This window comes from Chinchilla lanigera, unplaced genomic scaffold (genome assembly GCF_000276665.1).
Source record: "Chinchilla lanigera isolate Chin_1 unplaced genomic scaffold, ChiLan1.0 scaffold00036, whole genome shotgun sequence".
NCBI lineage: Eukaryota > Metazoa > Chordata > Mammalia > Rodentia > Chinchillidae > Chinchilla > Chinchilla lanigera.
In genome coordinates this window covers 161,951-188,383 of record NW_004955437.1, presented here as the reverse complement: position 1 = coordinate 188,383, position 26,433 = coordinate 161,951, and the positions used below count along the sequence as shown (strand labels likewise).

Here is a 26,433-nt window from a genome sequence, read left to right as displayed (position 1 = left end):
AGCCCACAGTCCGCAAACGCCTTCCCGACCGAACCAGCACCTGGCAGGAGGCCGCGCCGCGCAGCAAACAGCCCTCGAGCCTCCGCTAACCGCCGCGCCGGGTGACTTCCGGAGCGCGGGCCGGGCGCGACGACGCCAGGGGGCGCTCGAGGGCTTTAGGTGGCCAGGACAGTGCCTCCTGGAAGGCTCTGCCTGCCAAACCGTTAACGTAGGTTAACGAGGGCGGGCCCCAGTCTGCAAGCTCCAGGCCCCCACGGCCGTCCACCTTCTCTCTGGAGGCAGGCGTAGTCTCTTACGGTACTTATTTATTTTCCTTAGGCATTTATAGTAGCCACCTGCGCCTATCACTCCAGGGCGCCGCAGCTAAGTGCGCAGAGCCAATGGGGGCATGGGGCGGTGCTTTAGGGTGTACGCATGCGTACTGCGACTCACGCAAGCGCAGTAAGGTCCCGCGGGCGACGCGGCGGCGGCTCCTCAGGGTGCTCGGCTCCCTCCCATCTAGGCCGGCCCCTGCCCGTCCCTCCCCCAGGAACTCACTGTTTTGGGCCGCGGACTTCCTCATCGTGCCCTACGAAAGTAAATCTGGGGGCCTGGGGGGAGCCGGAAGTACCGCCTCGAGCTCTCCAAATACGATCGGGGAAACGGAAGTGGCTTTCGGTGGCAGGTTGGGGGAGACCGGAAGTGACGGTACGGTGGGTCAGTCGGGGGCGGAGCCGCAGGGCAGTGGGGTGTGTATGTGTGTATATGTGTGCTGGGCCGCGTGTTGGTTGTGCCGCTCTGCCGGAACGCCGAAGGAAGGCAGAAGAGGGGGGCAGCCCGCTAGCCGGTCCAGCGCCGCGTGAGTGTCCGCCGTCTTGGGTGTGTAGTGATTTCAGCGGGTTCGATGGGCGTGGCGCGCGTGCGCGAAACCACTTTCTCGGTCGACCCCGGCTCTCGCGTAGCCCCGGGATTTGCCTCTCTCTGGGGCCCTTACCCTGTCGCGACCGGTGATGACACGGGTCGCTGGTCTCGTGCGTTCTTCCCCGATTCCTGGCCCAACTGGTCCTCCCTTATTGTGATTGGCACTGTGGAGCCCCTCCCACCTCGCCGTCCTTCAACTCCTGTGTCGTCGATCCCCTGCCCTTTGTGTGTGTCTCTTTCTCTGTGCCCGGAATCAGCAGGAGGATGGGGGCGGGTGTGAGTGTGTGTGTTCGAGGAAAAGAAACTTCTTAGGTATTGGGGCGGAGATTCAGGCTAGGGAGGCTTCCGGGTGTATAAAAAGCTGTTAAGGGTTACATCAGGCCTCCCTCCTTTCGTTGTTCCTTAGGGAGCTGTTGGCCATGGAGCCCAGTGATAGGCCCGGCGCCGCTATGGAGGAGCCTGACAGCCTGGAGGTGCTGGTGAAGACCCTGGACTCCCAAACTCGGACCTTTATCGTAGGGGCCCAGGTGAGACCCCAGTACTTCTGGAAGATACCTTAGCTCTTCCTCTTCCTTCCTTAGGCTGCGGGAAGACCCTGCTTTTGTTTTTGGGTTTTGTTTTCATTGATTCCTTTGCTCACGTTCTAGATAGAAGGTATGCCTATGTTTTTTGAGTGAGAAGGTACAGTAACTGTTGAATGAGGCAGATTTTGCTGTGCCTTTCTTCAATTTAATAGAACTCAGTGCAGAAGGAAGTACAGAGAAAGTAGGATTTTCTGTGCTACCGTCATGGATGGGCTCCAGCCTTTGGGAAGGGAAACAACACAGGGACCTCAAACAAGTGTTTCTATAAACAACTTGATTACATTGTATTCTTTGTTTGTAAAATCTAGAAACTGGAACCCATATTCAAGTGGAGCGCCAGTGGACTACTGAGTGGGATTATTAGTACCTGTGGTGTAATAATTATGTCTTGAGTTTAATGGTATAAACATAGTTATCTATGTTTTTTCTTCTGTATTTCTTAGAGACAAAAATCATGAGCTGATTGATCTTTAGTTTCCTAAACATATTAAAGAAAATTGCTGGGTGTGGTAGCACACACGTCTAAGCACAGCACTCTAGAGGCTGTAGCAGGGGGATCACCATGAGTTTGAGGCCAACCTGGGCTACATAGTAAGTTCAAAGCCAGCCTGAGACATAGGGAGACCCTGTCTCAGAAAACAAGCAAACGGAAAAACAAAAGGAAAATCGTAGGTTTTTGTGATTACTGTGTATACGTAAATGCTCTGGTATTTTCCAATAGTCGTTTGTCTAGAGAAAATGTATTTTTTTTTCTTCCCTTTTTTGTGGTGTTGGGGATGGAACCTTTGTGCTTGCTAGGCAAATGCTCTGCCACTGAGTTACATCTCTAGCCTTTTGCTCCTTCTTATCTTCTTAGCCTTCCTTGATTCCCCGCTCTGTCCCTCTTACTTTGTCTTTATCTTCGAGATTACAGGGGATAAGAAAAGTAGTATTTTGTGTTTGGGAAGGGGTCGCTGTTATCACTAACTCGTTCCTTTGGGAGCCAGGCAGAGGAGGAGAGAAGGAATGTCAGTTGGCTTTTTGTTTTTTCTGTTGTGGTACTGGGCTTTGAACCCTGGTCTTTGGCACTCTGCTGCGTCCCAAGGGCTTATTTTTTGACTCAAAGTCTCATTATGTTGCTTAGGCTGGGCTTTCAATCTTCCTACTTCAGTTTCTCAGAGTGGTGGAAATAACCACCACTCTGGTGGTGGCGCACACCACCACGTCGGGCGGGCTGATTTTCTACTCATCCTTGTTATTTTCTCCTGAGTCTCTAGGCTGAATTTTGTTATTTATTGTCTGTATTTGGACATGTGTTGTCTTGGCTCAGGCCTTTGTACCATAATTGCCACATAATCAAGACAGGCTGGTAATGAACATAACGTGGTTTTGTTTGTGTGTGTGTGTGTTTGTTCGTTTTTTGGGTTCAGGCTGCCCTTGAACTCATGTAGCCCAGCCTGGCCTTGAACTTACAGCAGTCCTCCTGCCTCAGCCTCCCAAGTGGTGGGATTATAGGTGTATGCCACCATGATGGTTTGGCCACTGTAATGTTCACCTCAAGTGAGTTACTTGTCTTTAGTTCTCCCCTTTCCCTTCGTTCCCTGATTTCTGTGTATGACTCTTCTTGCAGATGAATGTAAAGGAGTTTAAGGAGCACATTGCTGCCTCTGTCAGCATTCCCTCTGAGAAACAACGGCTCATCTACCAGGGGCGAGTTCTGCAGGATGATAAGAAGCTCCAGGAATACAGTAAGGGGTTGGGGGTGGCAGTTCAGGGCTTGAGGGTGCCGTCCAGAGAGGGGAGCTAAGGCATGAGTTTACTTGCTCACTTAATGCTTTGGTGTATATCTCTTTTTCTGCAGATGTTGGGGGAAAGGTTATCCACCTTGTGGAACGGGCTCCTCCTCAGACTCAGCTCCCTTCTGGAGCATCTTCTGGGACAGGATCTACCTCAGCCACCCATGGTGGGGGACCCCTGCCTGGTACTCGGGGGCCAGGGGCCTCTGTTCATGACCGGAATGCCAACAGCTATGTCATGGTTGGAACCTTCAATCTTCCTGTAAGCTCGTGTTCCACTCAGGAGGGTTTGTGGGGAAGGGTAGTTTTAGCTGTGGCAGCAGGGTGTTTAGGAGTTAGGTGTCCAGGCTTTTAGCTTGGGCTTGGAGGGCCCTCTGGTCTATCCTGACGTGTTGAGGAATGGGGCTAGTACTCCGGAGAGTGAGTTGGAGGTGTGCAGGCCTTAGTCTTTGACTTCTCCCAGAGCAACTTCCCTACCCTTTCCCCAGAGTGACGGCTCTGCTGTGGACGTTCACATCAACATGGAACAGGCCCCCATTCAGGTATTGCGGGGCCTGGGAGGGTCAGGGAAGGGGATCTGGGAGAAGGAGGCTACGAGGCGGGGTGGATCTGGCTGAGGAGATGCCTGGGACCTGGGTTAGCAGGGGTGGAGCTCATGGCTCGGTCTCACAGCTGCCCTGATTGCCCTGTCTTATTGCAGAGTGAGCCTCGGGTTCGGCTGGTGATGGCCCAGCACATGATCAGGGATATACAGACCTTACTGTCCCGCATGGAGGTGAGTGGGCAGGTACAGCGAGCACCTCTTCGCCCTCTGCGCGCAGCCTGGGGATGAGGGCACGTCGGGCCACGTCCACAAGTCCTGCCTTCCTGGTCTGGTCTCTTAGCTGCAATTGTTCTTTTAGGCAGAAAAAGTATCTTTGTGAGCTCTCTTGTCGCTGCCAGTCCTCTTGATTCCTGCTATCTGGGGAGTTTGTTTCGGACTTGTCAGATAACTCCATGGTATCTCTTCAGTGAACAAAGCACCCCACAGTGTTAATTTTGTGACTGTCATTTTTGGTATTGGGCTGCCCTAACTTCATTAGCTTGTGTTCTTATGGAAATCTTGTGGTTTTTCCTCTCTGTGGAGGTTAGGAAGTCCCAGTCCCTACTTTTTTTTATTAATTTCTTCACAGATACTATGGCCATTTCTTGTGCGGCTAACTTGAGCCAGTCATATACTGATGGCTAGGGAGTCGGCGATAGGCGTGTAGGCCTTCCTCGGGGAGCCTAGTCGGGGCACTGTCCCTGCTCGTGTGCCTTTGGCCTGAGTAATCCCTCACAGCACTCTCACTCTGTGTTTGGTGTCTTGGCTCTCCCTACCTTCAGTGTCGAGGGGCGCCGCAAGCACAGCCCAGTCAGCCACCCCCTCAGACGCCAACTGTGGCCCCAGAGCCAGTAGCCTTGAGCTCGCAACCCTCAGAAGCAGCCGGAAGTGAAGCACCGCCTCGGGAGCCCATGGAGGCTGACGCGGAGGAGCGCGCTGCAGCCCAGAGTCCAGAGCTCGCTCCCTCTGGGCCAGCCCCAGCAGGGCCAGCGCCTGCTCCGGAGACAAACGCGCCCAAGTGAGCCACGGCGGGAACCTGTGGGGGCCTGGGTTTTGCTGAGTGTGGTCTGAGGACCAGGACAGTTGCCGTGGGAGCAGAGGCGTAGCTCGGCCCTTGCAGGGCGCGCGTGTGTGCAGAGGGCTCTCTAGCTGAGTGAGCTTGCGCTGGCCGCTGAGTGGATGCTCTTCTCTCCCTGCTGCCCTGATTCCTCCTGAGCCTGCTCAGAGTTCACACTGGCCCGTTCTTTTTTTTTCCAGTTAGTGTCTTGCCATTCATTGGTGGTGTGGGCTCGTGGCAAGGAGAGGAGGACTAGTTCATCTTCTTTTCGCAGTCTTCCCATAGGCGGGAGTGAAGGACAGAAACTGCTAGTCCAGGAAGAGATTGGGCCGGGGCTGGGGGAGGGCAGATGCGGCCCCTGTGAACTGCGAGGGGGGCGCTCAGGACAGCCCTGGCTCAGTGTCCTCGGCTTGTCCACAGCCATCCGTCCCCTGCGGAATATGTCGAGGTGCTGCAGGAACTGCACCGGCTGGAGAGCCGCCTCCAGCCCTTCCTGCAGCGCTACTATGAGGTCCTGGGCGCTGCCGCCACCACAGACTACAACAACAACGTGAGCCCTGGATGGTCTCCCCTGCCCTGCCTGACCCTCCTCAGTACTCCCCGAAACAAAGCAGGGTTAGATAACCCTTTGAGCCTCCCTCGACCACGTTGCAACAAAATTCCTCTAGACCAGTTAAGGGATCTTTCCTCCCTCCCAGGCAAGATAATCGTGCAGGGCCCAGCGTCCTTGTAGCCCTTGCACCCCTGAGGAGTTATGTAGGAGGGACAGTGCTAGACGATGACTTAGTGGTTCCTCGTGAAGTCCGCTTCAGGAGGAAATGTTGGTGCGTGCGTTGCTGAAGCACGCGCTGCCGAGGAGGATGTGATTCTCCTGTGTGACATAGATTCATTCGCCCAGCTTTGGTCTGTGCAGAAGCCTTAGGCACGAGGCAAGTCCTTGGGAGGCACTGCTGCTGAGGTCGGTAAGGTGCACATCTCCTGAATACTTCCCTCTCTGATCCCTGGTGCACAGCATGAAGGCCGTGAGGAGGACCAGAGGTTGATCAACTTGGTGGGAGAGAGCCTGCGGCTGCTGGGCAACACCTTCGTGGCGCTGTCAGACCTGCGCTGCAACCTAGCCTGCGCTCCCCCGCGCCACCTGCATGTGGTCCGGCCCATGTCTCACTACACCACCCCCATGGTGCTCCAGCAGGCAGCCATTCCTATTCAGGTGGTCGCGGGCTACCCGGGAAGACGGGGAAGGTGGGCGTGAGCGACTGTTAGGCTTGAAGGAGGTTCCAGAAGGACAAGGCTTTGAGACAGGAGGCCATGAGGGATGGGGAAGACCTCAGAAGTGAGTTGTGGGGTGCTCTGTGGTAGGCTCTTGTGATTTCTCACTGCTGCCTGGCCTTTGTCTTCCAGATCAATGTGGGGACTACCGTGACCATGACAGGAAATGGGACTCGGCCCCCCCCAACTCCCAGTTCAGAGGCATCTCCCCCTGGGCCTGGCCAGGCCTCATCCCTGGCTCCGTCTTCTGCCACGGTTGAGTCGTCATCTGAGGGGGGCGCTCCCCCAGGGCCGGCTCCCCCACCAGCCACCGGCCACCCGAGGGTCATCCGGATTTCCCACCAGAGCGTGGAGCCCGTGGTCATGATGCACATGAACATTCAAGGTGAGGGGCTGAGGAGAGTGGGGTGGGCTCGGCGCTGCGGTGTGAGGGAGGGGGTTGGGCAGGGGCTGCTTTGTCCTTGCACATGGTGTGAGCGCTTCCTCTTGTCAGATGGCGTGGGGCCTGCAGGACGGCGGACCTCAGTTAGGCCTCGGCCCCACGGTCTCAGGGTCACCATCTCTGTCTCCCTGCCCAGATTCTGCCACACAGCCTGGTGGTGTCCCGAGTGCTCCCACTGGCCCCCTAGGACCCCCTGGTCATGGCCAGACCCTGGGTAAGAGTAAGGGCGTCAGAGCAGGCTGAGCTCTGGTAGAGAAGGGGTAGGGCTGAAGGGGTGGGGTGAAGGGGTCCAGGTTCAAGGCTACATCAGACCCGCCCCCCAGGCTCCACCCTCATCCAGCTGCCCTCCCTGCCCCCTGAGTTCATGCACGCCGTCGCCCACCAGATCACTCATCAGGCCATGGTGGCAGCTGTTGCCTCCGCGGCCGCAGGTAATGACCCGGAAGGGGAAGCGGGGAGGTGGGGCATAGTCCATGGTGGCGGGTATGGCTGGCTGGCGGGCAGGGGCCCGGCCCTCAGCTCTTTCCGGTCTCTCTCTGCCAACACAGGACAGCAGGTGCCAGGCTTCCCAACAGCTCCAACACGGGTGGTGATTGCCCGGCCAACCCCGCCTCAGGCTCGACCTTCCCATCCTGGGGGGCCCGCGGTCTCGGGGGCTCTGGTGAGAAGAGTGGGGGCGTCCTGGGGGAAAGGTCCTGGGAGACATCTCGGGGAGGGGCGGGACTGAAAGCCCCCTCTCTCCCCGCAGCAGGGCGCCGGGCTGGGCTCTAACGCCTCGCTGGCCCAGATGGTGAGCGGCCTTGTAGGGCAGCTTCTTATGCAGCCGGTCCTTGTTGGTGAGTCCTTGTCCCTGCTCCAACCTGAGAAACTTGCATGTGTTTTGGGTCCGACACCCGCTTCTAGTCTGCTCGATGGTCCTTTCTGGTTCTTTCCATTTCTCCTAGTGGTTTGCTTTTTTGCCAGAAAGATCAGAATGGGGCTGCTATAGCATCTAGGTTTCCTCAAAATTTCCTTTTCCTCTTTTTGGTTCCTAATAGCTCAGGGGACCCCAGGAATGGCTCCACCCCCAGCACCTGCCACTGCTTCGGCCAGTGCAGGCACCACCAACACGGCCACCACAGCCGGCCCCGCTCCTGGGGGGCCTGCCCAGCCTCCACCCCCTCAGCCCTCCACCACCGATCTCCAGTTCTCTCAGCTCCTGGGGAACTTGCTGGGGCCTGCAGGCTCCGGGGCTGGCGGGCCCGGCGGGCCTGGCGTGGCTTCCCCCACCATTACCGTGGCGATGCCTGGAGTCCCGGCCTTTCTTCAGGGCATGACTGATTTTCTGCAGGTCAGTGGCCAACTTGCCTGTCACCTCACCGTTCCTGCCCCCAGCTCAGCCAAGCAGGGGTACTGTGTCCGTACCCACAGCGGACGTTGTCGGGAAGGGAAGCCGTGGCTTGCAAACGCTCTGTTTTGGAGATGAGGAAAACAGGGCTGTAAGGGAGTGAGGATGGGGGCACTGTGCTCTGACCGCCCCGCGCGGCTCGGTCTGACTGACGCTGAGTGTGTCCCACCGTGGGGAGCGAGGACCAGAGTGCAGCTTGTGCCGTGTCCCGGCCCCTCGCCTCGCCTTGTGTCCTGCCGCGCACCTGTGCGTCCTCATCCCTGTTCTTACCTTCTGTTTGTTCTTGGTATTTCTGGCAGGCAACACAGACGGCCCCTCCGCCTCCTCCGCCCCCTCCGCCGCCGCCCCCTGCCCCGGAGCAGCAGAGCGCCCCACCCCCAGGGTCCCCTTCCGGAGGCACGGGGAGTCCCGGAGGCCTGGGTCCAGAGAGCCTGCCGCCGGAGTTCTTTACCTCAGTGGTGCAGGGCGTCCTGAGCTCCCTCCTGGGCTCCTTGGGGGCACGCGCTGGCAGCAGTGAGAGCATCGCCGCCTTCATCCAGCGCCTCAGTGGCTCCAGCAACATATTCGAGCCTGGAGCTGACGGGGCCCTCGGTAAGCAGAAGGAAGGTGCGGGAAGGCAGCCGGGGAGAGCGGGCCGGCCTTGGCTCAGGGCCGTTGGTGCGGTAGGACGGGGCTGGTGGCCTGGTTGGGGTGGGGGTGGACAGGCCAGGTAGTGAAGGCCAGTGCTGACTTCCGTCCCCTTCGCCAGGGTTCTTTGGGGCCCTGCTCTCTCTCCTGTGCCAGAACTTCTCCATGGTGGACGTGGTGATGCTGCTCCATGGGCATTTCCAGCCACTGCAGCGGCTCCAGCCCCAGCTTCGGTCCTTCTTCCACCAGCACTACCTGGGTGGCCAGGAGCCCACCCCTGGTAACATCCGGGTAAGTGAAGGCCTGGGGCTCCAGAGCTCTGCTCCTCCCACCTGTTTGCATAGCAGTGGCCCCAGCCAAGTCCTGGACTTCTTGGGGTAGCGGGGGTGTCTTGAGGCCTGGGGCTTGTAAGTAAACCTGTGATGTCGCCCCGTAGATGGCGACGCACACTCTGATTGCCGGGCTGGAGGAGTATGTGCGGGAGAGCTTCGTGAGTACCCTTCTGTATCCGTCTCCTGGGCCTGAGTGGGGCAGCAGCATAGAGTTGCCGTTGTCTCATCTTCCTCTGTCCCTTTCTTCTCTGAGTTTCTGGTTTGGAGATATTTTGTGTCTTGTTTCTCAGTCTTTGGTACAGGTTCAGCCAGGTGTGGACATCATCCGGACAAACCTAGAATTCCTCCAGGAACAGTTCAATAGCATTGCTGCCCACGTGCTGCACTGCACAGGTCAGGGCCGGCCAGCAGGGTGCATGGGCTTGGCAGGGTGTAGGTGCTGCTGGGTCCCAGTGTCTTCCTCCATCTGTCCCCAGACAGTGGATTTGGAGCCCGCTTGCTGGAGTTGTGTAACCAGGGCCTGTTTGAATGCCTGGCCCTGAACCTGCACTGCTTGGGGGGACAGCAGATGGAGCTCGCTGCCGTCATCAATGGCCGAATCGTAAGCACTGCTCAAGCCCAGGTCCCCAGCCTCGTCTCGTTTGGTCTCCCGTGGATTTTGTTCCTTTCCAAACCGCTGCCTGTTATCCTGGATCTGGTAGACTACAAAAGCTGCTTGAGGGTTTTGTATTGCAAGTCTGCTTTCTGCCCCCAGCGCCGTATGTCTCGTGGCGTGAACCCATCCTTGGTGAGCTGGCTGACCACGATGATGGGACTGAGGCTGCAAGTGGTCCTGGAGCACATGCCTGTGGGCCCCGACGCCATCCTCAGATACATTCGCAGGGTTGGTGACCCGCCCCAGGTAATGGATATGATGGGCCAGGGGAGGGCCCTGCAGGGAGCTGGAGAGATCTGAGAGGGCTTCTGTGTGGTCCTCTTTATCCAATTTCACAGCCACTTTCTGAGGAGCCAATGGAAGTGCAGGGAGCAGAACGAGCTTCCCCCGAGCCACAGGTAGAGGAGAGGTTGAGGGGCCGGAGAGTGTGGACAGGAGGGCCGGGAAGAGCAGCTGGAGCTGGGGATTCTGAAATCTGAATCTTCCCTCTGCCTGCCTGCCAGCGGGAGAACGCGTCCCCAGCCCCCGGAACAACAGCAGAGGAGGCCATGTCCAGAGGGCCACCCCCTGCTCCTGAGGGGGGCCCCCAAGATGACCAGGATGGCGCTTCCGCCGAGACAGAGCCTTGGGCAGCTGCGGTTCCCCCGGTAAGTGTCGCGAGGAGATGCAGCGGGTGAGGTGGCTGCAGGCTATGGGAATTACTTTCTGCTCTTCTCCCCTTCAGGAATGGGTCCCTATTATCCAGCAGGACATTCAAAGCCAGCGGAAGGTGAAACCACAGCCGCCTCTGAGTGATGCCTACCTCAGTGGTATGCCTGCCAAGAGACGCAAGGTTTGTTTGCCTCTTCCCTGGCAGCCCTCTCTACCCAGCTTCCCCGTTGTGCTTAGGGTCAACTAGAGCTGGAAGGCGCTCTTCCTAGTTCAGCACCTTATTGGTGAGGGGGCCTCGCGGGGACTCGGGCTTGCTCTTCATCTGACTGTGTTTGCTAGCAGTCCTTAGTCCCTCAGCAGCTGCCCGACCCCAGGCGTGGGGGCTGCTGGAAGGTGGGCCCCCTCCTGCGGATTAGCTAGCTCTGAATCCCTGCTGGCTCCACCCACCTGGCCCTTCTTGTTTAGAAGAGCAGGGCAGCACGTCAAGACGCGCTGCTTGGGCCCGAGCCGGTTAGGAAGGCTTCTGCGTCACACACGCGGGCTGTTGCTCTCCTCTCCGCTGGCCTAGACTCGGGTTGACTTGTGGAAAGGGTGAGCTGGGTGGTGACCCTGGATCTGACTGTGATCCTCTTTTCCCTCCCAACCCCGTCCCCCAGACGATGCAGGGTGAGGGCCCCCAGCTGCTTCTCTCAGAGGCCGTGAGCCGGGCAGCTAAGGCAGCCGGAGCTCGGCCCCTGACGAGCCCCGAGAGCCTGAGCCGGGACCTGGAGGCACCAGAGGTTCAGGAGAGCTACAGGCAGCAGGTGCCCCCACCGGAAGCAGAATAGGGATGGTCTAGCGGGAGGGTTGGGCTAGGGTCCCTCTTCCCGGATCCTTCAGAGGTGAAGTGGGCTGCCACTCGATGTCCTGGTTTCCCTCAGTGGCATCTGGGAAGGCTCAGCGATGCCTCCAGTTGGGCTGAGTCTCTTGGCTGGTGGGGAGCGCTCGCTCCCGAGGGATGGTCTCATGCTTGCTGGGCTTTCAGGGCTTGACCAGTGCCCCTCCAACCCGCTCGCTCTCTTGCTCTCTAGCTCCGGTCCGACATACAAAAACGGCTGCAGGAAGACCCCAACTACAGCCCCCAGCGCTTCCCCAACGCCCACCGGGCCTTCGCTGAGGATCCCTAGCTCTCTGCTCCGTGGCCCTGGCCCTTCCTCACCGGGGGGACCACTTCCCCCTCCTCCACAGTATTTAAGAAATAAAAGTCGGACTTTTCTGGCTCATTTCGTCTCTAACTTGTCTTAGTCTTGAGTCCCTTACTTCTCTGTGAACTTATTTTGAAATCCTCTCCCTGGCAAACGAGCTGGATGATAGCTCATGAGTGTACATGCAGCATGTTATGTGCAAGCTTGTTTCGTGATGAGGCTGGATTTTTGTGCAGTTCATTCCTGAGATGGAAGAGAACTTATTCTAAATAAGTGATACAAAAACACCATATAATCTGAGCAGCTGCAGACCCAAGTATAGTTTTAGTATAACGTACTATGAAATTCAACTAAGTTGACGGTGTTGGACCTGGTCCACCCAGGTCAAAAAGCCCTAGGGAAGTGCTCAGATGTTCAGGACGACTACTGATTCTGCAGCTAGTTTTCAAAACCAACCAACCGCGTGTCCCCTCCTGCACCTCTTGAACTGGCACAGACTGGCAAGACCACAGCCTCACCACCCTGCTGCAGGACCCCAATGGAGACTAAGTGAAGGTCTACTTTGCAGATGCCCACTTCTGCAAGCAACCAACCCAACCCCCAGACCCCAGAAAGTGGTTAAATCGGAAGGTAGTTCAACATCACCACAGTAAGTACTCATTTCCATTGAAAGGATGTTACAATCAACTCATCCCCCAAGTCACGGTGGAAATATTTTTTTAAATTATTTTATTACTCTTTTTTAACAAACGGCCCCAGGGACAGGGGACGGGGAAGGGGGAGGAGGGGAAGCGAGGCTCCAGCCCCACAAGCCCTCCCCACCCGCCCCTCTCCCCCTTATATATTTATAGTCTATATACAAGCCCCAGGGGCGGGGGCAGGGGATGCCCTCAGCGCGGTGGGGGCAATCCAGGCTCCTTGTCCCCTCGGGACCCAGGCTCCTCTGCCCTTCGGGAAGGTCCCTCTCGAGCAGGTGGGCCTGTCCGCTCCCAAGGCTTCGGGATCCAGCGCAGGGCATCTGGCGGGGAGGCCTGTGGGATAGGTTTGAGGGCAGGAGGAAGTCAGCAAGGCATGAGGAACTCAGGAACCACTTCTGATGGGGTTACAAGGGTTTCTCCCCCACCTGCTGGTAGAGGTCGATGCGCTGGGTGCGGAACACGCCGCTATAGGTGGAAGGCGGGGCCTTGAGACGGGAACTGAGACTAGAGAAGGACCTGCAGGAGAAAGCTGTTTAAAGCCTGCTAACGCCTGGCTCCTGGCCCCAGGGGGTAGGACAGGGACAGTCTATGCGCCACTCCAGCTCACCTTCCAGCTGGGGGAGTACGTGATGACCCAGATCCCCCAAGGTTGCTGCTCAGCTTTCTGTAATCCTGGAACGGCTTTAGTTCCACTGGGTGCAGCTAAACAAAAAACATTCCTAAGCCTCCTGCTTCTCTGCCTGAGACCGGGAATCGAGACCCCTGCCTTTAGCACCACAGCCCCCCCGCCCCCAGCCCTGGCCTCACCTCTGTGCGCCCCAAGCTCGGGGGGAAGGGCCTGGCAGGTGAAGGCAGCACCCGAGCTGCAGGTGCGGGTGGGGGCCGCACGGCCAGGCTGGGAGGCTGCAGAGCGGGGCCCACGGGCAGCAGCGAGAGCGGGGGCAGCGCAGGGGCCGGCGCAGGGGGCAGCGCGCCGAAGTTCACCACGGGCAGCTGAGAGTCCACCATGGGCAGCAGCATCTGTGGCAAGACACATGGAGATGGTGCCGGGGGATGGGAAACACCGGAAAGGAAGGGGATGAGAGGAGATACCGGGTACCTGCTGGGCAGGGGCCCCCGAAGGAAGGAAGCCGCTTTGTCCACCAGGCTGCAAAGCAGTAGAGTAGAAGTCCGAAGGGGATGGTAGGTCCTGGCGTACCTGTCAGGGACGGGAGACACATGCCACCTCCGCTCCAGGCACACGCCCACCCAGCAGCTGCCCGGCTCGCACCTGAAGCAAGGGTGGGTCCGGCAGAGGGCTGGGGCAGAAAGCTGGAGAGTAGAGGAAGGAAGGCGGAGGGTACAGAACTCCGGCTGGCAACTTCCCCAGCTCTGTTGCTTGCAGCGCTGAGAAATCCAGAAACTGGCCCTTGAGAGCGACCCCGGAGAGCAGTGCCGAGGGGGGAGCCGGGCCTGGGGGCAGGTAGAGGGGCTGGGACCTAAAATTCAATGGGGGGGGACGGGTCAGTGAGGCAGAGCGTGTGCTCTCGAGTCTGGGCAGTCTCTCCACGCACAAGCCTCGTACCCGAAATGGTGCTTTCCCCTCCCCTCAGGCCTCTATCCAGGCTCACCTGTAAGGGTGCAGCGAGGGCGTGCCAGGGCGGAAGCTCCCATTGTTGGGGTGTAACTGAGAGTCCATGGCTCCCCCAGAGACCTGTTAAGAGCAGGGAAGAAGTAGCTCCAGTGTCTGATCAAGAAACTCATCCGACCCACCCAGCGCACTGAAAGGTGGAGTAACGACATGGTGTTTCACAGCTGTGCAGCTCAGGCTCGGGCAGGAGACAGCAAGCAGAGGGCTACGACTCTTCGCTCACAGGGGCATAAGAGAACTGAGGCCCACCTGAGAACTGGGAGGCCCAGGGCTGCCGTAGAAGACCTCTGGGTACAGGCGCTGGCCAGAGGAGCTGGGCTCCGGGCCACAATGCCCAGAGCCCACGCTCTTGGCCTGCGGCTCAGCTGCAGCAGATCCACCGGGGAGCAGCTCCCAGTCCCGAGGTATCGGAATGGCCTGGCAGGAGCGAGCTCGTCAGACAAGCATCCAGATCCTCCCAGCACCTTCCCCAAGCTCATGTTCTTCACCTACCTCGGGGGCTGACGCCGGGAGCTCCTTCTCCGCCTTTAAGTTGTCTCCCACCACCAGGCGCAGGTCTGAGTCCTGTGATGGAAAGGTTGGAGGCAAACACCACGATGCAAACATGTCGCCCGCATCCCACCCATGGCCCTTGTCTTCTTCCCACCCAGCAAGGTCACCCGCCACACAAACCTTGTCGCTTGTGCTCAGCTGGATTGGAGGACCAGGCCTGTGGGCCGGCCGCAGAGGTCCTGGCTCTGGCCCTCTGTCTGCCCGCTGTGATCGTTCTGTGCCTATGGGGCCGGGGGGCAGAGGCTGCTCCCGGGGCAGCTCCTGGATTTGGGAACACAGTAAAGGGAAAGTGGACGGAGGAGAGTGAAACCCAAGCAGGGAACCCCCCAAAGCGGAACGGCCAAGGGAGGATAACACGGGGCCCCTGGAAACATCCTTGGTGTCCTGACCTTTCTATCCGCATCGTGGGGGGTGGGCGCCCGTCTCCTAGGAGGTTCCGAGGGTTCAGAGCCAGGTGGACCCTCACCAGGAACGGCACTCAGGGGCGAGGGGCCTCCAGACCGCTTGGGGGGTCCCTCCGCTGGCCCCTTGAGTCCTCCGTCAGGGGAACTTCGCTGGCTGCAGGGACCTGATGACACCTGAGAATCCCCACTCAGGTCCACCCCACTGTCAGACTGACTCATCTGAGAGGAGTGGAGAAGGACTGGTTAAGCCACGGTGGGAAAGCGCCCCAGGATCTCAGCGACGCGCACACGAACACGCAAGGCGATGCCTGTGTGAGAACAGCCCGCCGCCCACCCACTCACCTCTGTGCCAGCCACGTCCTCAAAGGGACTCAGAGGCTCCATCCAGGGCTCCACAGAGCCAGGCCGGTAGTTCTTCCGGCTGGTGGCTAGAGAACAGGGGCAGAAGACAGCTCTAAAGCTCAGCCCCCTGAGCCCCCTCCCGGCCTCTCCTCCACCCGCGCACTCACCAGTGTGTAACCGGTCCCAGAGGTGGGGTGTCAGGGCCTCGGTACTCGCATCTCTGGAGTCTCCCTGAGGGCCTGGGGCCTCAGGCTTGGAGCCCAAGAACACAGAACTATGAGAAGCAGGCAGAGGCTCCTAAACGTGAGAAAGGCCGGAGGCCAGCCATGAAGCAGGCACTGGGGAACGTGGAGTGGGACAAAGGAGACATGGGGGCAGCACCCCAGACCACTAGAAAAACCAGCGGTGACAACACGGGGCCAAGACAGCGAAGAGCGGAAAGCCAGGACCAGGCCTTCCACAGGGAGGTGGCTCAGTCCCAGCCCTCACCTCCTGCAGCAGCTCCGGTTTCTGAGGCGGCCGCTCCCGCCATTTGTGAGGAAAGGGATTCGCCGGGGCGGAGTCTGGAGGCACCCTGCCTGCCTCCCTTGCCACTGGCCCTGCCTCCTCCAAGTGGGGCTCTGCGGAAGAACAGAGGGTCAGCTTTTCTCCCTACGTCCGCCTGTTCCCTGAAGCCCCCCCAGCAGGCCGCACCGCCCCCAGCTCACCTGAGCTGCTGTCCCCGGGGGGTCTCGGGGGGTCAAATTGGGTCGGGAGCCGAGGGGCTGAGCCCTGAGCGGCCTGAGGCGGCCCAGGCTTGGGCCTCGGGTGGCCCCCTGGTGCTGCAATGCTCCCCTGGCGGCTGCTCAGCTGGGCCAGAGCCTGTTGGATGCCAGCGGGGTTGCTGTGGATAACTTGGTCCAGACGAAAGACAGCAGAGCTGCTGGGGGGCGGGGGAGGCAGAGGGAGCCCTGGGGGACGCTCCTCTGGAGGGCGGCTGAGGGGAACAGGACAAAGCATCAGCACAAGGGAACACCGGACTGTCACTGCACAGCTCTCCCCGCACGTCAGGCCTACGGGTCCCCATCCCCTCCCCTTACAATCTGGGCCAGACTAAGGGCTTTCACCCGCCCCAGGTCCTGGGGGTGAGAAGCTGGAACATCAACTCCACCAGCAGTCTGCCTCCCATAGCTGCCAGCAAAGCCCTGTACCCGAGCAATCTGCACCCTCAGGTCGGGGCTGCCCTGGTGCCCTTCGCCTTCCCCGACTGCGTAAACCACAGGGGTGGAGAAAACCAGCCTTCCCACCCACCTCCGGTTCTTGGGCGAGGGCCAGCTCCTCTTGTCCCCTCTTCCTGGTCCCGTCCTTGCCCCAGGACCTCCACCACTGCCACCACTGCCGCCACCAGCCTTGCTGCTGGGGCCCGGGCGCCGGTTCTGCCGGTCCATGCCAGGCCTCTGACTGGAGAAGCTCCGCTTGCTCAGGTCCTTGGCTCGCTGGCTCAGGTCTCCGCGGGACACTGCAGAGAGGCCCGGCCCCGCAGCACCTGCACCGCCCGCAGGGGCCCCCACAGCCTTCGAGGTCAGAAGCGCTGGCGGGGGCGCCTCCTTGTCACCCCGGCGCTCACTGGCGAAGTCACTGCTTTCCGACGCAGTCTCCCACTCCTCGTTGGCTTGATCAGAGTTCTGGTTCGACAGATCGGGAGACTTGGCAGCTGCCCGGCGAGGCAGCGCGGCCCCTGGGACCGTGGCCGAAGGCTCCTCGGGTCCAGGAGCAGAGGCTGGAAGAGCCAGCGGGGAGGGCTTGCCCTCAGCCCCCCGGGCAGCACTCTCCCGCTCCTGCTTCAGCCTCCGGAACCGAGGTGGTTTGTCCTGCTGCTGAGCCCGGCCGTGCCGCCGCCGGCGTGGTCGCTCCCCATCTTCGACGGTGCCCAAGCTGCCACCTCCGCGGGCCACAGGAGACAGAGGCCCCGGGATCAGCTTCTCCTTCGTGGGCTCCTTACTCAGGGGGAGAGGGCCCGATGCAGGTTTCTTTGGAACCAGGGACTTGCCTGGAGGGCTCCAGCCTGGACAGGCAGGAGGGGGGCGCCCGCCTCCCCGGCCCCGACGTGATGGCACCCCTCTTGGGGTGAAGACCCGGCCACCCCGGGCAGCAGGGAAGCGGGCCGGGGCTGGTGATGGGGGTACGCTCAGAAGGGGTGGGCCAAGGGGGACCGGGGCGAGCGCACCCTCCTTGGGTGGGGGCGCCTCCTTGTCTGAAGGGGCCAGGTCACTCTCATGTGTCTCGCTGCCCGTTTCCGAGCCTCGCTGCCGACGCCGCTTGGGGATTTCCTCATACTCTGAACCCTCGCTTCGGGTCTCACTGGCAGTGCGGCCTCGGGGAGCAGAGGGGTGGCTCGGTCCCCCTGTCCCCGCTCCACGCCCATCATCCCCACGGAACTCCCGGTAACTGCGGAACTCGCGGCTTCGGGCTCCCCGCCCCCGCCCCCCATAGGTCCCCCGAAAACCCCTTCCTCTGGCAAAATACTCTCCTCGGCCCCGACCTCGGCAAGAGGTGGGACCCACTCTTTCGTAGGAGTAGTCCCTCCGAAGCCGCGGTGCAGGAGACAGGTTCCCACCGGGTGGGGTCTCCTTGGGCCCCATCTTCCCTTTGGCCATCTTCAGTGGATCTGGCTTTGGGGCTTTGGGGGTCTCATCCCCTTGCTCCAGGGGTTTAGGAGGTGGTTCTTCAACTTTTGCGGGTGGTGGCAGCTTTTTGATAGGCCCGGCTCGGCGGGGAGGGGCGCCTGGCTCCTCAGGGGGGATCCCACGGCGACTGCTCCCCGGGCGGGGGCCCCAGCGCGTCTCAGTGCGGCTTTCTCTGCGTGGTGGTGGAGGGCCCTGGCCCCCAACGCCACGGGTGGGCTTGCGGCCTGCTTCTGGCAATGGCGGCGGTGCAGGCTCCTCCTTGGGGGGCTCCTTCTTGGGTGGTGGACCTTGTATCTTGGCAGCCTCTTCATTGCCAGGGGGCCAGGGGAGTGGACGGGGTCCGGGGGGAGCTGGCTCCTCCAGAGGGAATCGTGACAGGGGAGGCCCAGGGGTTCCGTTCTCTGCAAAGCCGGGATAACTGGCCAGGTAAGGCGGCGGGGCAGGCACTGGAGGGGTCTCACTCCTGAAGACGGGAGACAAACAGAAAGGAGCCTCTCAGGAAACAGAAAGGAGCCTCTCAGGATGAGGACGCTCAGCAGCTGGCCGGCCTTTCCCGCCCATCCCTGTCATCGAGGCCCCGGCTCCCACCCCAGCCTCACCGCAGCCCCTTGTCGTCTTCGTCCGCCGTCTGGCGCAGCGGCGAGGTGAGTGGGCGCGGGTCTGTGGGTGGGGTGGCGAACACATCCCCCACCCAGGCCAACTTTGGATCCACCGGTGGAGTTCCTCGTTCCCGTAGGAGAGGGGGTGCGTGGCGCTCAAATGGCTCTGAGCTGGAGCCCCCACTGTCTGAGCGCTCCCGGGGAACTAGGCCTGTGAAAACAAAGAGTAAGAAACTGATCCCTTAAAGGTTACAGGCCCTCTGGCCCCAGTCTGTACCCCTTGCTGTGTGCAGCGCCTCAGCGCCTCAACTCTGGATCCCGGCAAACCTCGACTCCGCCTGCTTTTATGAAACAGGGTTGCCTCCTTGGCTCTCCTCAGATGAAGAACCGAGCCCTGACCAACAGAGGAGCACTGCCGATGTCTTCCCCAAGCCCATGCTCACACGCAAGCAGCGGTGAGCGTGCTAAGCACACCCCCCACCCAAACAGTAATGCAGCACTCCAGAGTTGTGCGGGAGACCCTACCAGCTACCTCCACTGGCCGAGGAGCTCCCTGCCGCCCGGCCTCATGGCCTCTCACCAGAGGGGTGCACACCAGGAGGGTAGAAGTCCAGAGGAGGCCGGCCCTGGAGCAGCCGGGGGTCCACGTAAGGCGGAATCATCATCCAACGGGGATCAAAGTTCATCGGAGTCATGGGTGGGGGCCGGCCCAGAGCACCAGGGTACAGGGCCTTGGGCGGAGGTGGCGCAGCCTGTGGGGCTGGCACAGCCCCCAGGGTCACCGGCTGTGGTGGCGACGGGGGCACTGGGGCAGGAGGAGCAGAGCCCTGTTGATGCTGTTGCCACTGCTGCTGCTGCTGCTGCTTCAGGAGCTGCTCCTGAGGAAGGACCGAGACAGGTGAGCAGCTCCCAAAGCCCAGACTGACTGCATGCAGGTGACCCAGCCTGAACTAGACAAACCACACAGCAAAGCACCAGCCATAAGCACATGGGCCCATTCTTAGGGACAGGACCAAGCAGTGGAGAGAGGAAGCCACCCAAGGAAGTCACTCCATCTCACCTGCTGCTGTCGCTGGAAACGAGGCGGCAACGACTTCTGATATTTGGGGTAGCCTAGCCCCTGGCTTGGGGGCTGCCGGGGAGGGCCAACCCCATCACTCTTAGGTTCCACTTTTGGGGTTGGAGGTGTAGAAGGTGGAGGAACCTCTTCTGGCAGTTCAGGTCCTTCTTTTGACGGCAGCTGGGGTTGCACTGCATCGAGAAACAGTAACCTAGTCCGTCAAGGCACCCCAGGAACCGCAGCCCTCTCCCGAAGCTGTTTCCTAGAGACTCAGGTGTCTGGACGACCCTGCTGCACTGGAGCCTGCTGTGTCTGAGATCACACTCCACAACCTCAAGAGCCAATTAATGGCGTCAATGCCAAGTTACTAGGAAAAGTCCCAGAGCATCTTCTCCGTCTCGTTCCACCCTAGGCCTACAGAAGTGTCTCCCCCACCCAAGCCCCTCTGGCACTAGGGACGGAACCCTGCACCTTCACACTGAGCTATGACCTCCTTTTATTTTTCAGACAGGGTCTTGCTAAATTGCCCAGGCTGGGCTTGAACTAGTGATCCTCCCACCTCAGCCTCCCAGAATGCTGGGACTGCAGGTATGCGCCACCACAGACAGCTTAGAAGTGGTTTTAGAACGTTCCCTCCTCTCAGAAACCATGTAATAAATGAGACCCTTTTCCCTACCACCAAGAGTCCAACGAACCAAAGTAAGTGCCTTCAGCCAGGCGTGGTGGCGCACGCCTGTAGTCCCAGCACTCGGGAGGCTGAGGCAGGAGGCTCATCATGAGTTTGAGACCAGCCTGGGCTACATAGGGAGTCCAGGCCAGCCTGAACTACATAGCGAGACCCTGTCTCAAAAAGAACAAAAAACAAAGTAAATGCCTTCTACTTCATTTACTCCCATCCTTACCACCCTATATACCCACACACCAAGCAGCGTTCTCTGGCACCTTGCAGTGCCCATCCTTCTCCCTACCTGGGCTGGCTTCGCAGCTGCCACTGCTGGTGCTACTGGTAGTGCTACCACCGCTCGCCGGAGCGGGAGCGGGAGCCACACCTGGGCTGGGAGTGGGCTGGGCAGGAGGAGGGCCCTGCGCTGGCTCCTCAGGTTCTTTCTCTGGCGTCGGGGCTGGTACAGGGACTGGTGCCTGCGGTGCTGGGAGCTCCTTGGGGACTGCAGGCGGTGTAGGAGGGGCAGCAGCAGGTGGGGCAGCAGGCTCTGCTTTGAGCCGCTTGTCAGGGGCCCCAAACTTTTCATCCAGACGCTTGAGTTTCTCGGCACAGGCGGCCCGGCGCTCCTCCTGCATGCGCCGCTCCTCCTCCTCGCGCCGTCTCCGGGCCCGCTCCACGGCTAGGGAGATCTCAGATGAAGACTGCTTTCGCCGCTGGCGCCAGGCCTCATCCTCGTCCTCTGGTGCAGGGGGCTTGCAGGGTGGACCCCCGCGATCCTGTCGGAGGCAGCCCCAACAGGCCAAGTGTGTTAGTCACTATGCTTTCTACCATCCCCTCCACACATCAGCCAACTTTCTCTAGCTACAGGATGCACGGACCAGGACTGGGGGTTGATGGTCTCTCTCAGGGGAGAGTCACCATCCGCATCGCTTATTTCTCTGTTCTCTCGAGATCTCAGGTCTTATTCTTCCTCACCAGCACCCCAATTTTCCCTCCCAGACTCCCCAGATACCAAAGTCATTCCCAAGCTTTCCAGACATGCGCCACAACCCTCCCTGGGTTTATGTGGACCTTTAGCCCTCCCTTCGGCTTCCTCTGCTACTCAGCTGACCCTTCCCATGTGTGACCCTGTCTCCCTTCATGCAGACACTCACTGGGTAGTCCCCAGGCGGGCCCCAGTTCCCGGCGGGGCCCCGGTGAGGTGGGGGTGGGGGAGGCTTTGGGGCAGGAGGCCCCGACTCTGTGTCTGGAGGCCGAGAGGTCTCTGCCCAGGCCGTCTTGGGAGGGGGCATTTCGCTGCCAGGAGAGGTGCCCTTTTTGCCATCTGCTTCAGGGGGCCGTTCCTCACCAGCAGCTGGTTGGGAGTCCTTGCTGTGAGATCAACAGTAAGATTAAATTCAGCCACAGCCCGCTCCTGCTCCGAGCACCTTACCATGAGAAGACCAGTCCCCTCTGCCCAGCCCCAACGCACCGGCCCTCAGCTCCCTCCTCATCGGAATCTCGCCCGTCTTCCTCATCGCTGAACTTGAGCTTTTCAGAGTAGTCGACCTCCTCATGGGCCCCTGAGGGAAAAACAAGGAGCTGTAACCCACACTTCCGGCTCCCCAGTCTCCGATGTGTCCGGTGAGGGGACACAGTGGTCGGTCACCACACAATGGGATGTGCTGTGCATGCCATCCCTCCCGTACAAGTCCAGGTCTGCTCTGCTTGTCATCCTTGCTCCTCTGTCCTGTTAGGACTTTGTTTTCTTCCATATGCCTACCCTGCCTTTAGACAGCTGCCTTTCCCACAGGCAATTTCTATTTCTTCAGATTTTGCCTTTCAAGATTCAACTGTCTGATCCCTAGCATCCACTCACCTGCCCAGCCGTCATCATTCTCCTGGTCCAACTGGTCGAACTCTTTGAGATTATCCTCCTTGAGAATAGATGGCCGACCCACAGGCTCTACAAGGCGCATTGGTGGCCCTGAGCCTCGAGGACCTGCCACACGGGGGAAACGGCTATATGTGGAGAGGGGACAAGAAGAAAAAAGATGGCACGTTGTACAACCGCATACAAACTCAGCCTCCTGGCTAGAAGACCATGTCCTCCCCCAACAGGCTTCTCCTGCTTCCAAGCACAAACCCAGATCTGGATTGCTTACCTCGGCCCATCAGGAGTGGGGTATCTGTAAGGCCCCTGGGGTCCATAGGGCGGAGGGAACGGGAGGTATGGGGGATACATCTGCAAAAGGGCCCAACAGTAGCTTTTCAGAGGGACAGTCAAACAGTCCGCTAGCCTTTAACCTTGCTACCACCCTCTCACCCTAAGCCTGTCTCCCAGGTGCCTGCTTCCTAATCGTGCCCTCCGAACACTAAAGCTTTCCACCTACACTAGCTTCTGGCGCAACCACTCTTAAGATAGACTATCCAAACTCACGAAAGGCGGCATCATTCCGCGGTAGGGAGGGAACTGGGGTGGGCCCGAAGGCTGCAGTGGCCCTCGGGGATCATGACCATGATGAAGTTTGGAGTCAGGGCCCTCCAGCTCATCAGGGCCACGCCCACCTCCGTCCCTCCAAGTTGTAGAATCTGTATTTTGCAAAAGGGAGAGAGGAGGAGGAGGAGGGAGAGATTACTGATTCAGGTACAAGAGAAAATGATGGTGAGGGAGTGAGACGAAACAAGCGATGTCCAAGGCAGCCACTCACTCTGGGGGCGGAGGCTTGGTCCGGGCCCAGACGACTGTTCGGCAGACTCCCTTTCCTTGGCAGCCTTGTCCTGGTCGCCAGCCGCCTGCAGGGTCGGAAATTCCTCTCGAGAGAATCGCGACAGTAGGCTTGATGCCCTTCCACCTGTCGAGACAATGCAAGACAGCCGTATGTACTGAGGGTGCCCCATTACACATGCAGGCTGATAGTGCCACTGTCAGGTTCCTGCCCTTCTGAAACTCACCCCAGTGATGAGTGTAAGTGTTCAGTCCCCAAAAGAAAGGGATAATTCTGGGGACCTCCCGCCCAAGGTTGAAACTGAATATGCGGGCCAAGGTTCAGCCAAAGTGGACCAAGGACCCTCCAGTGAGGTACAGCGCAGGGCTCCAGCCTCACATGCACCCAGACACAGCTCCCCGAACAGTCCCGTGCTCACCATCTCCGTGTGCTCCATGCGTGACGCTGGCCTGTGCCCAGGACTTTACCCCGCTTGGAACCGAAGGAGTGTTCTGGGGAAGCAGAGACAGAATACATGGTGACATGAGTAGGGGCACCGCAAGTCCTTCTCCCTGAGCCCCTCCTGCTTTCCAAGTACCTCGGGGGCTGTCGGCGGTCGTTTCGGTTGGTTGGAGGCAGGCGTCTGTGAAGCCGGCAGTGGCTGCGATTCCGGCGGCTGAGCAGTTGAGGCATCGGAACTGAGGAAGCAGTAGAACGGGAACGTTATACCTACAGCATGAGACGCCACCCTAGTTCTCTGACAGAAAGCAGGGGCTGACCCTAGGTCCACCACTACACCTACCAATAAAAAACAAAACTTTGTGTTTCTTCAGGTTCTCCCTCCATTTCAGAGAAAGCTAAAGGTACCGTTTCTTAGTCACCTAACAGGAAGCCTGAAACAAAAGGTGCCTCCCTCTTTTCTCTACCTTGATACAGAGGCTCTGAGACTGGGCCAGATCAAGCCCCAATTCACCCTGAGGTGCCAAGTAAAAGCTCTGGTTGCTCTGGGTTTCCCAAGCTCTGTCTACCTCTTGGGGTCGGACTGCTCCTGCTTGCTTGCCCATCCTGTTCCGTCTTTCGGGACTAGTGAGACATTGGGGTCATTGCCTTTGTTCTCGGCTTTCAGGCTTGGAAGGTTGGCTGGGGGTGGCATACGCCGGGCAATGGCAACTTTCCCGAGACTCTGTAGGCCATGGCGAGGGGCAACTGAAGAAAGGTGGAGAAAGGGTCAAAAGTTGCCTCACACAGATCTAACAGCCTCCCACCCCATGCACCATTTAGACATCCTTGATGTCCTATTACCCACTTACTCCAGGTTTTTTAGAAGCCACCCTTTCCTTCCGTAACAATCCTTGAAATCCCTAATGCAATGGCTGAAATACATATATATGTGTATGTGTATACATATATATATATTATATTCATTGCTTTTATGTGAGATGGTTAATCTTGAGCCTGCGGGGAGCAAGCTGGCCCCAGATGTCTCCAAATCCGCAATTTTTTTGCCTCCAATTCTTACGTGTCCAAAGACAAGGAACCAAAGACACGCCTTTGTTGGAGGATAAATGGTGCTGCCCCAGAGCCCAACAGCTGCTGGGGACCCTACAGGTAAAAGTGGGAAGTCTCCAGCACCCCTCTGGTCTTCTGCTACCTCTACTATAGCTGTTCCCCTTCAAAGAAACTCTGAAGTGTACACCCCAGTTATGTCTGCTCCCAACGACTAGAAGCACCTTTGCAGGGCCCTCACCAGTGGGTTTCTGGATCTCTAAGGACTTGCCCTTATACGTATCAAACAGGTTGAGCGAGGAATACTTCTTTCCATCCTTCCCCTTGGCAGTCGGCCCCGAGCGATCGGACATTGCGCTGGAAGCTCATTGAGTACGTTGGGTCCTGCAGGCACCTCCCCCGAAACGTGCCGGAGCCTGTGGGCCAGACAGCAAGCATCTCAGTCTCTGCTCCAACAGGAGCCTACAAACAAGCTTCCTTTCATCTCATTAGGGGCCAGACATGTGGCCCTTCCATGTCCTTCCCCCAAACCTATATAAATTCCCTGGCCTCTTTATGCAACTACAATCCACTCAGCACCCAAATGCCATGTTCCCTCTTTCTCTTGGACACCTCTCACCAAGAAAAACCAAATAAAAATCTAATATCCTCCCAGTGTAAATGCTCTGGTGTTTGTGCCAGTACAGAAAGCGTAACAGCCTCTTCATTATTTGCAAAAGTAGTAATTTTCCTTCTACCAAAATAATTTTAGAGGCCTACAATAAAACAGGACAAGCAAGTCCAAGCCCTAGAGAAAACCAGAGAGAAGCACGCAACTCCATCACACAAGACTAACTTATTACACCAGCTCCTTAATCATGCCCCTGGGCCCTGGGCCCAGGTTCCCTTCCCATCAGCCTTAAGTCCCATCTGGGGAGTTCTGCAGGAGGGTATGCTGGGAGTTTAAGGATTTTATGAGCTTTCTCTGCCACACTGGGAGCTGGTGTCAGAGAAATCCTTAAGGAACAACAAGGGCTGTACATACTCCCAGCCCACAAAACTCCAAGCATTTTGAATACTCCATCTTTTCCTAAATTTGCCTCCATCTTGGCTCCTAGGAATAATTCTGTTTCCAGAAGAAATAACAGCGGGCTCTGGCTTAACCTACAAAGAACTAAGAAAAATAAAGCATTATGGAGCTACCTGGAGAACATCCTGTAACCATGGGCCAGCTACCAACTTTCAATTTCCTATCATTAAAAACGTCCATCAGCAGTCATTTCTTTCCCTAATGGGCCCTGCTCTCCACGCAGGCCGAACTCCATCCTCGGTCCATTCTACAATGACCGGGCATTCATTTGTGGGTGGAAACAGTGTAAAAAGAAAGGGATGGGAGACGGGGAGAGGCGCAGACAAGTCCCGGATGAAAGCCAAAACTGGGGAGACAGAACTTTATGACACACTGGGGATGAGAGGATGAGGACTGCCCTGCAGGTATGTCAGGAAGCCAATCTATGAAAATAAATATGCGAAGGGAGACAGAAGAATCGCGGAAGGCACCGACGAAAGCGAGAACACGAAAGCCGGTGGGAAACAATACGCGACAGCAGGAATGGCTGTGAAAGGATGCGGGGCAGGAGGAAGGAGGCAACGTCAAAAGCCAGGAAGGGGCTGGGGAGGCAGCTCGGTGGTAGAGCGCTTGCCTGGCACGCACAGGGCCCTCAGCCCAGCCCCAGTACCACAGAAGAGAGGGGGAAAAAGAGAGAGAGAAAGGGGGTCGGCAGAGAAAGGGACACGGCGGACAGAGAATGAACGGGCAGAGAAGGTGCTGAAAAGATGCGGGACACAGCAAGGCGCCGGCGGGGAGGTGACCTGGCGCAGCGCGGGCCCCACCGTGGGGAAGAGAAACCCGCCCAGAGGGGGTCCGGCGGGCGCGGCGCACCCCAGGGCGCCAGGGAGGGGGCAGGCAGATGGGACCGGGGCCTGGAGCGCCGCAGAGGGTGGGGCGCTACGGGCCGAGGAGCAGGGGTCGCTCCCTGAGCCCAGAACGGCGGGGGGCACCGACAGGCTGCGGGCCCCGAGCGAGGGGCTGGAGGCGCAGGTATCTGAGGAGAGGTATCGGAGGGGGAGGGGCGAGCAGGCCGGCAGCAGGAGGACAAAATGGCGGCGACTAATGGCAGCTTCTCCTCCCCCCGGCCCG

General features: G+C 58.9%; 2 protein-coding genes across 14 annotated transcripts in view; one reads left to right on the top strand and one right to left on the bottom strand.

Annotated features, from left to right (window-relative positions):
- The first annotated feature begins 140 nt into the window (after nt 1-140).
- Bag6 (BCL2-associated athanogene 6) lies at nt 141-11,536 on the top strand. 12 transcript variants are annotated; one of them, XM_005389341.2, is made up of 26 exons: nt 141-297; nt 1,307-1,427; nt 3,094-3,211; nt 3,325-3,521; nt 3,748-3,801; nt 3,960-4,034; nt 4,625-4,860; nt 5,320-5,449; nt 5,912-6,112; nt 6,301-6,553; nt 6,747-6,824; nt 6,934-7,041; nt 7,159-7,271; nt 7,359-7,446; nt 7,648-7,940; nt 8,297-8,588; nt 8,746-8,915; nt 9,061-9,114; nt 9,247-9,349; nt 9,433-9,557; nt 9,711-9,857; nt 9,950-10,009; nt 10,115-10,258; nt 10,336-10,443; nt 10,919-11,065; nt 11,333-11,536. In XM_005389341.2, the coding sequence occupies exons 2-26, from the start codon at nt 1,320-1,322 to the stop codon at nt 11,426-11,428; spliced, it is 3,498 nt and encodes a 1,165-aa protein (XP_005389398.1). In that variant the 5' UTR covers nt 141-297; nt 1,307-1,319; the 3' UTR covers nt 11,429-11,536. The 12 variants fall into 12 exon arrangements, with proteins under 12 accessions (XP_005389398.1, XP_005389396.1, XP_013372295.1 ...); XM_005389339.2 differs by lacking the exon at nt 141-297 and adding an exon at nt 423-687; XM_013516841.1 differs by lacking the exon at nt 141-297 and adding an exon at nt 694-838 and having other exon boundaries at nt 5,912-6,109.
- Nucleotides 11,537-12,158: 622 nt separating this feature from the next.
- The window catches only part of Prrc2a (proline-rich coiled-coil 2A), a 14,608-nt gene continuing 333 nt past the window's right edge, over nt 12,159-26,433 (bottom strand). The window contains exons 2-31 of one of the 2 annotated variants that reach the window (XM_005389330.2): nt 24,496-24,670; nt 23,777-23,954; nt 23,347-23,446; nt 23,188-23,260; nt 22,752-22,895; nt 22,481-22,632; nt 22,206-22,285; nt 21,920-22,062; nt 21,533-21,623; nt 21,216-21,432; nt 20,366-20,837; nt 19,398-19,588; nt 18,918-19,215; nt 18,338-18,548; nt 16,363-18,201; nt 15,780-16,048; nt 15,562-15,692; nt 15,240-15,369; nt 15,073-15,158; nt 14,716-14,949; nt 14,447-14,587; nt 14,267-14,338; nt 14,024-14,191; nt 13,755-13,837; nt 13,415-13,622; nt 13,244-13,342; nt 12,952-13,164; nt 12,752-12,846; nt 12,570-12,660; nt 12,159-12,477 (exon numbers count right to left, since the gene is read on the bottom strand). In XM_005389330.2, the coding sequence (XP_005389387.1) occupies nt 12,337-12,477; nt 12,570-12,660; nt 12,752-12,846; nt 12,952-13,164; nt 13,244-13,342; nt 13,415-13,622; nt 13,755-13,837; nt 14,024-14,191; nt 14,267-14,338; nt 14,447-14,587; nt 14,716-14,949; nt 15,073-15,158; nt 15,240-15,369; nt 15,562-15,692; nt 15,780-16,048; nt 16,363-18,201; nt 18,338-18,548; nt 18,918-19,215; nt 19,398-19,588; nt 20,366-20,837; nt 21,216-21,432; nt 21,533-21,623; nt 21,920-22,062; nt 22,206-22,285; nt 22,481-22,632; nt 22,752-22,895; nt 23,188-23,260; nt 23,347-23,446; nt 23,777-23,954; nt 24,496-24,607 (6,462 nt within the window). In that variant the 5' untranslated portion in view covers nt 24,608-24,670 and the 3' untranslated portion in view covers nt 12,159-12,336. Of the gene's footprint in view, nt 12,478-12,569; nt 12,674-12,751; nt 12,847-12,951; nt 13,165-13,243; nt 13,343-13,414; nt 13,623-13,754; nt 13,838-14,023; nt 14,192-14,266; nt 14,339-14,446; nt 14,588-14,715; nt 14,950-15,072; nt 15,159-15,239; nt 15,370-15,561; nt 15,693-15,779; nt 16,049-16,362; nt 18,202-18,337; nt 18,549-18,917; nt 19,216-19,397; nt 19,589-20,365; nt 20,838-21,215; nt 21,433-21,532; nt 21,624-21,919; nt 22,063-22,205; nt 22,286-22,480; nt 22,633-22,751; nt 22,896-23,187; nt 23,261-23,346; nt 23,447-23,776; nt 23,955-24,495; nt 24,671-26,433 lie in introns of both variants that reach the window. The other variant, XR_261814.2, reaches the window with a different exon arrangement.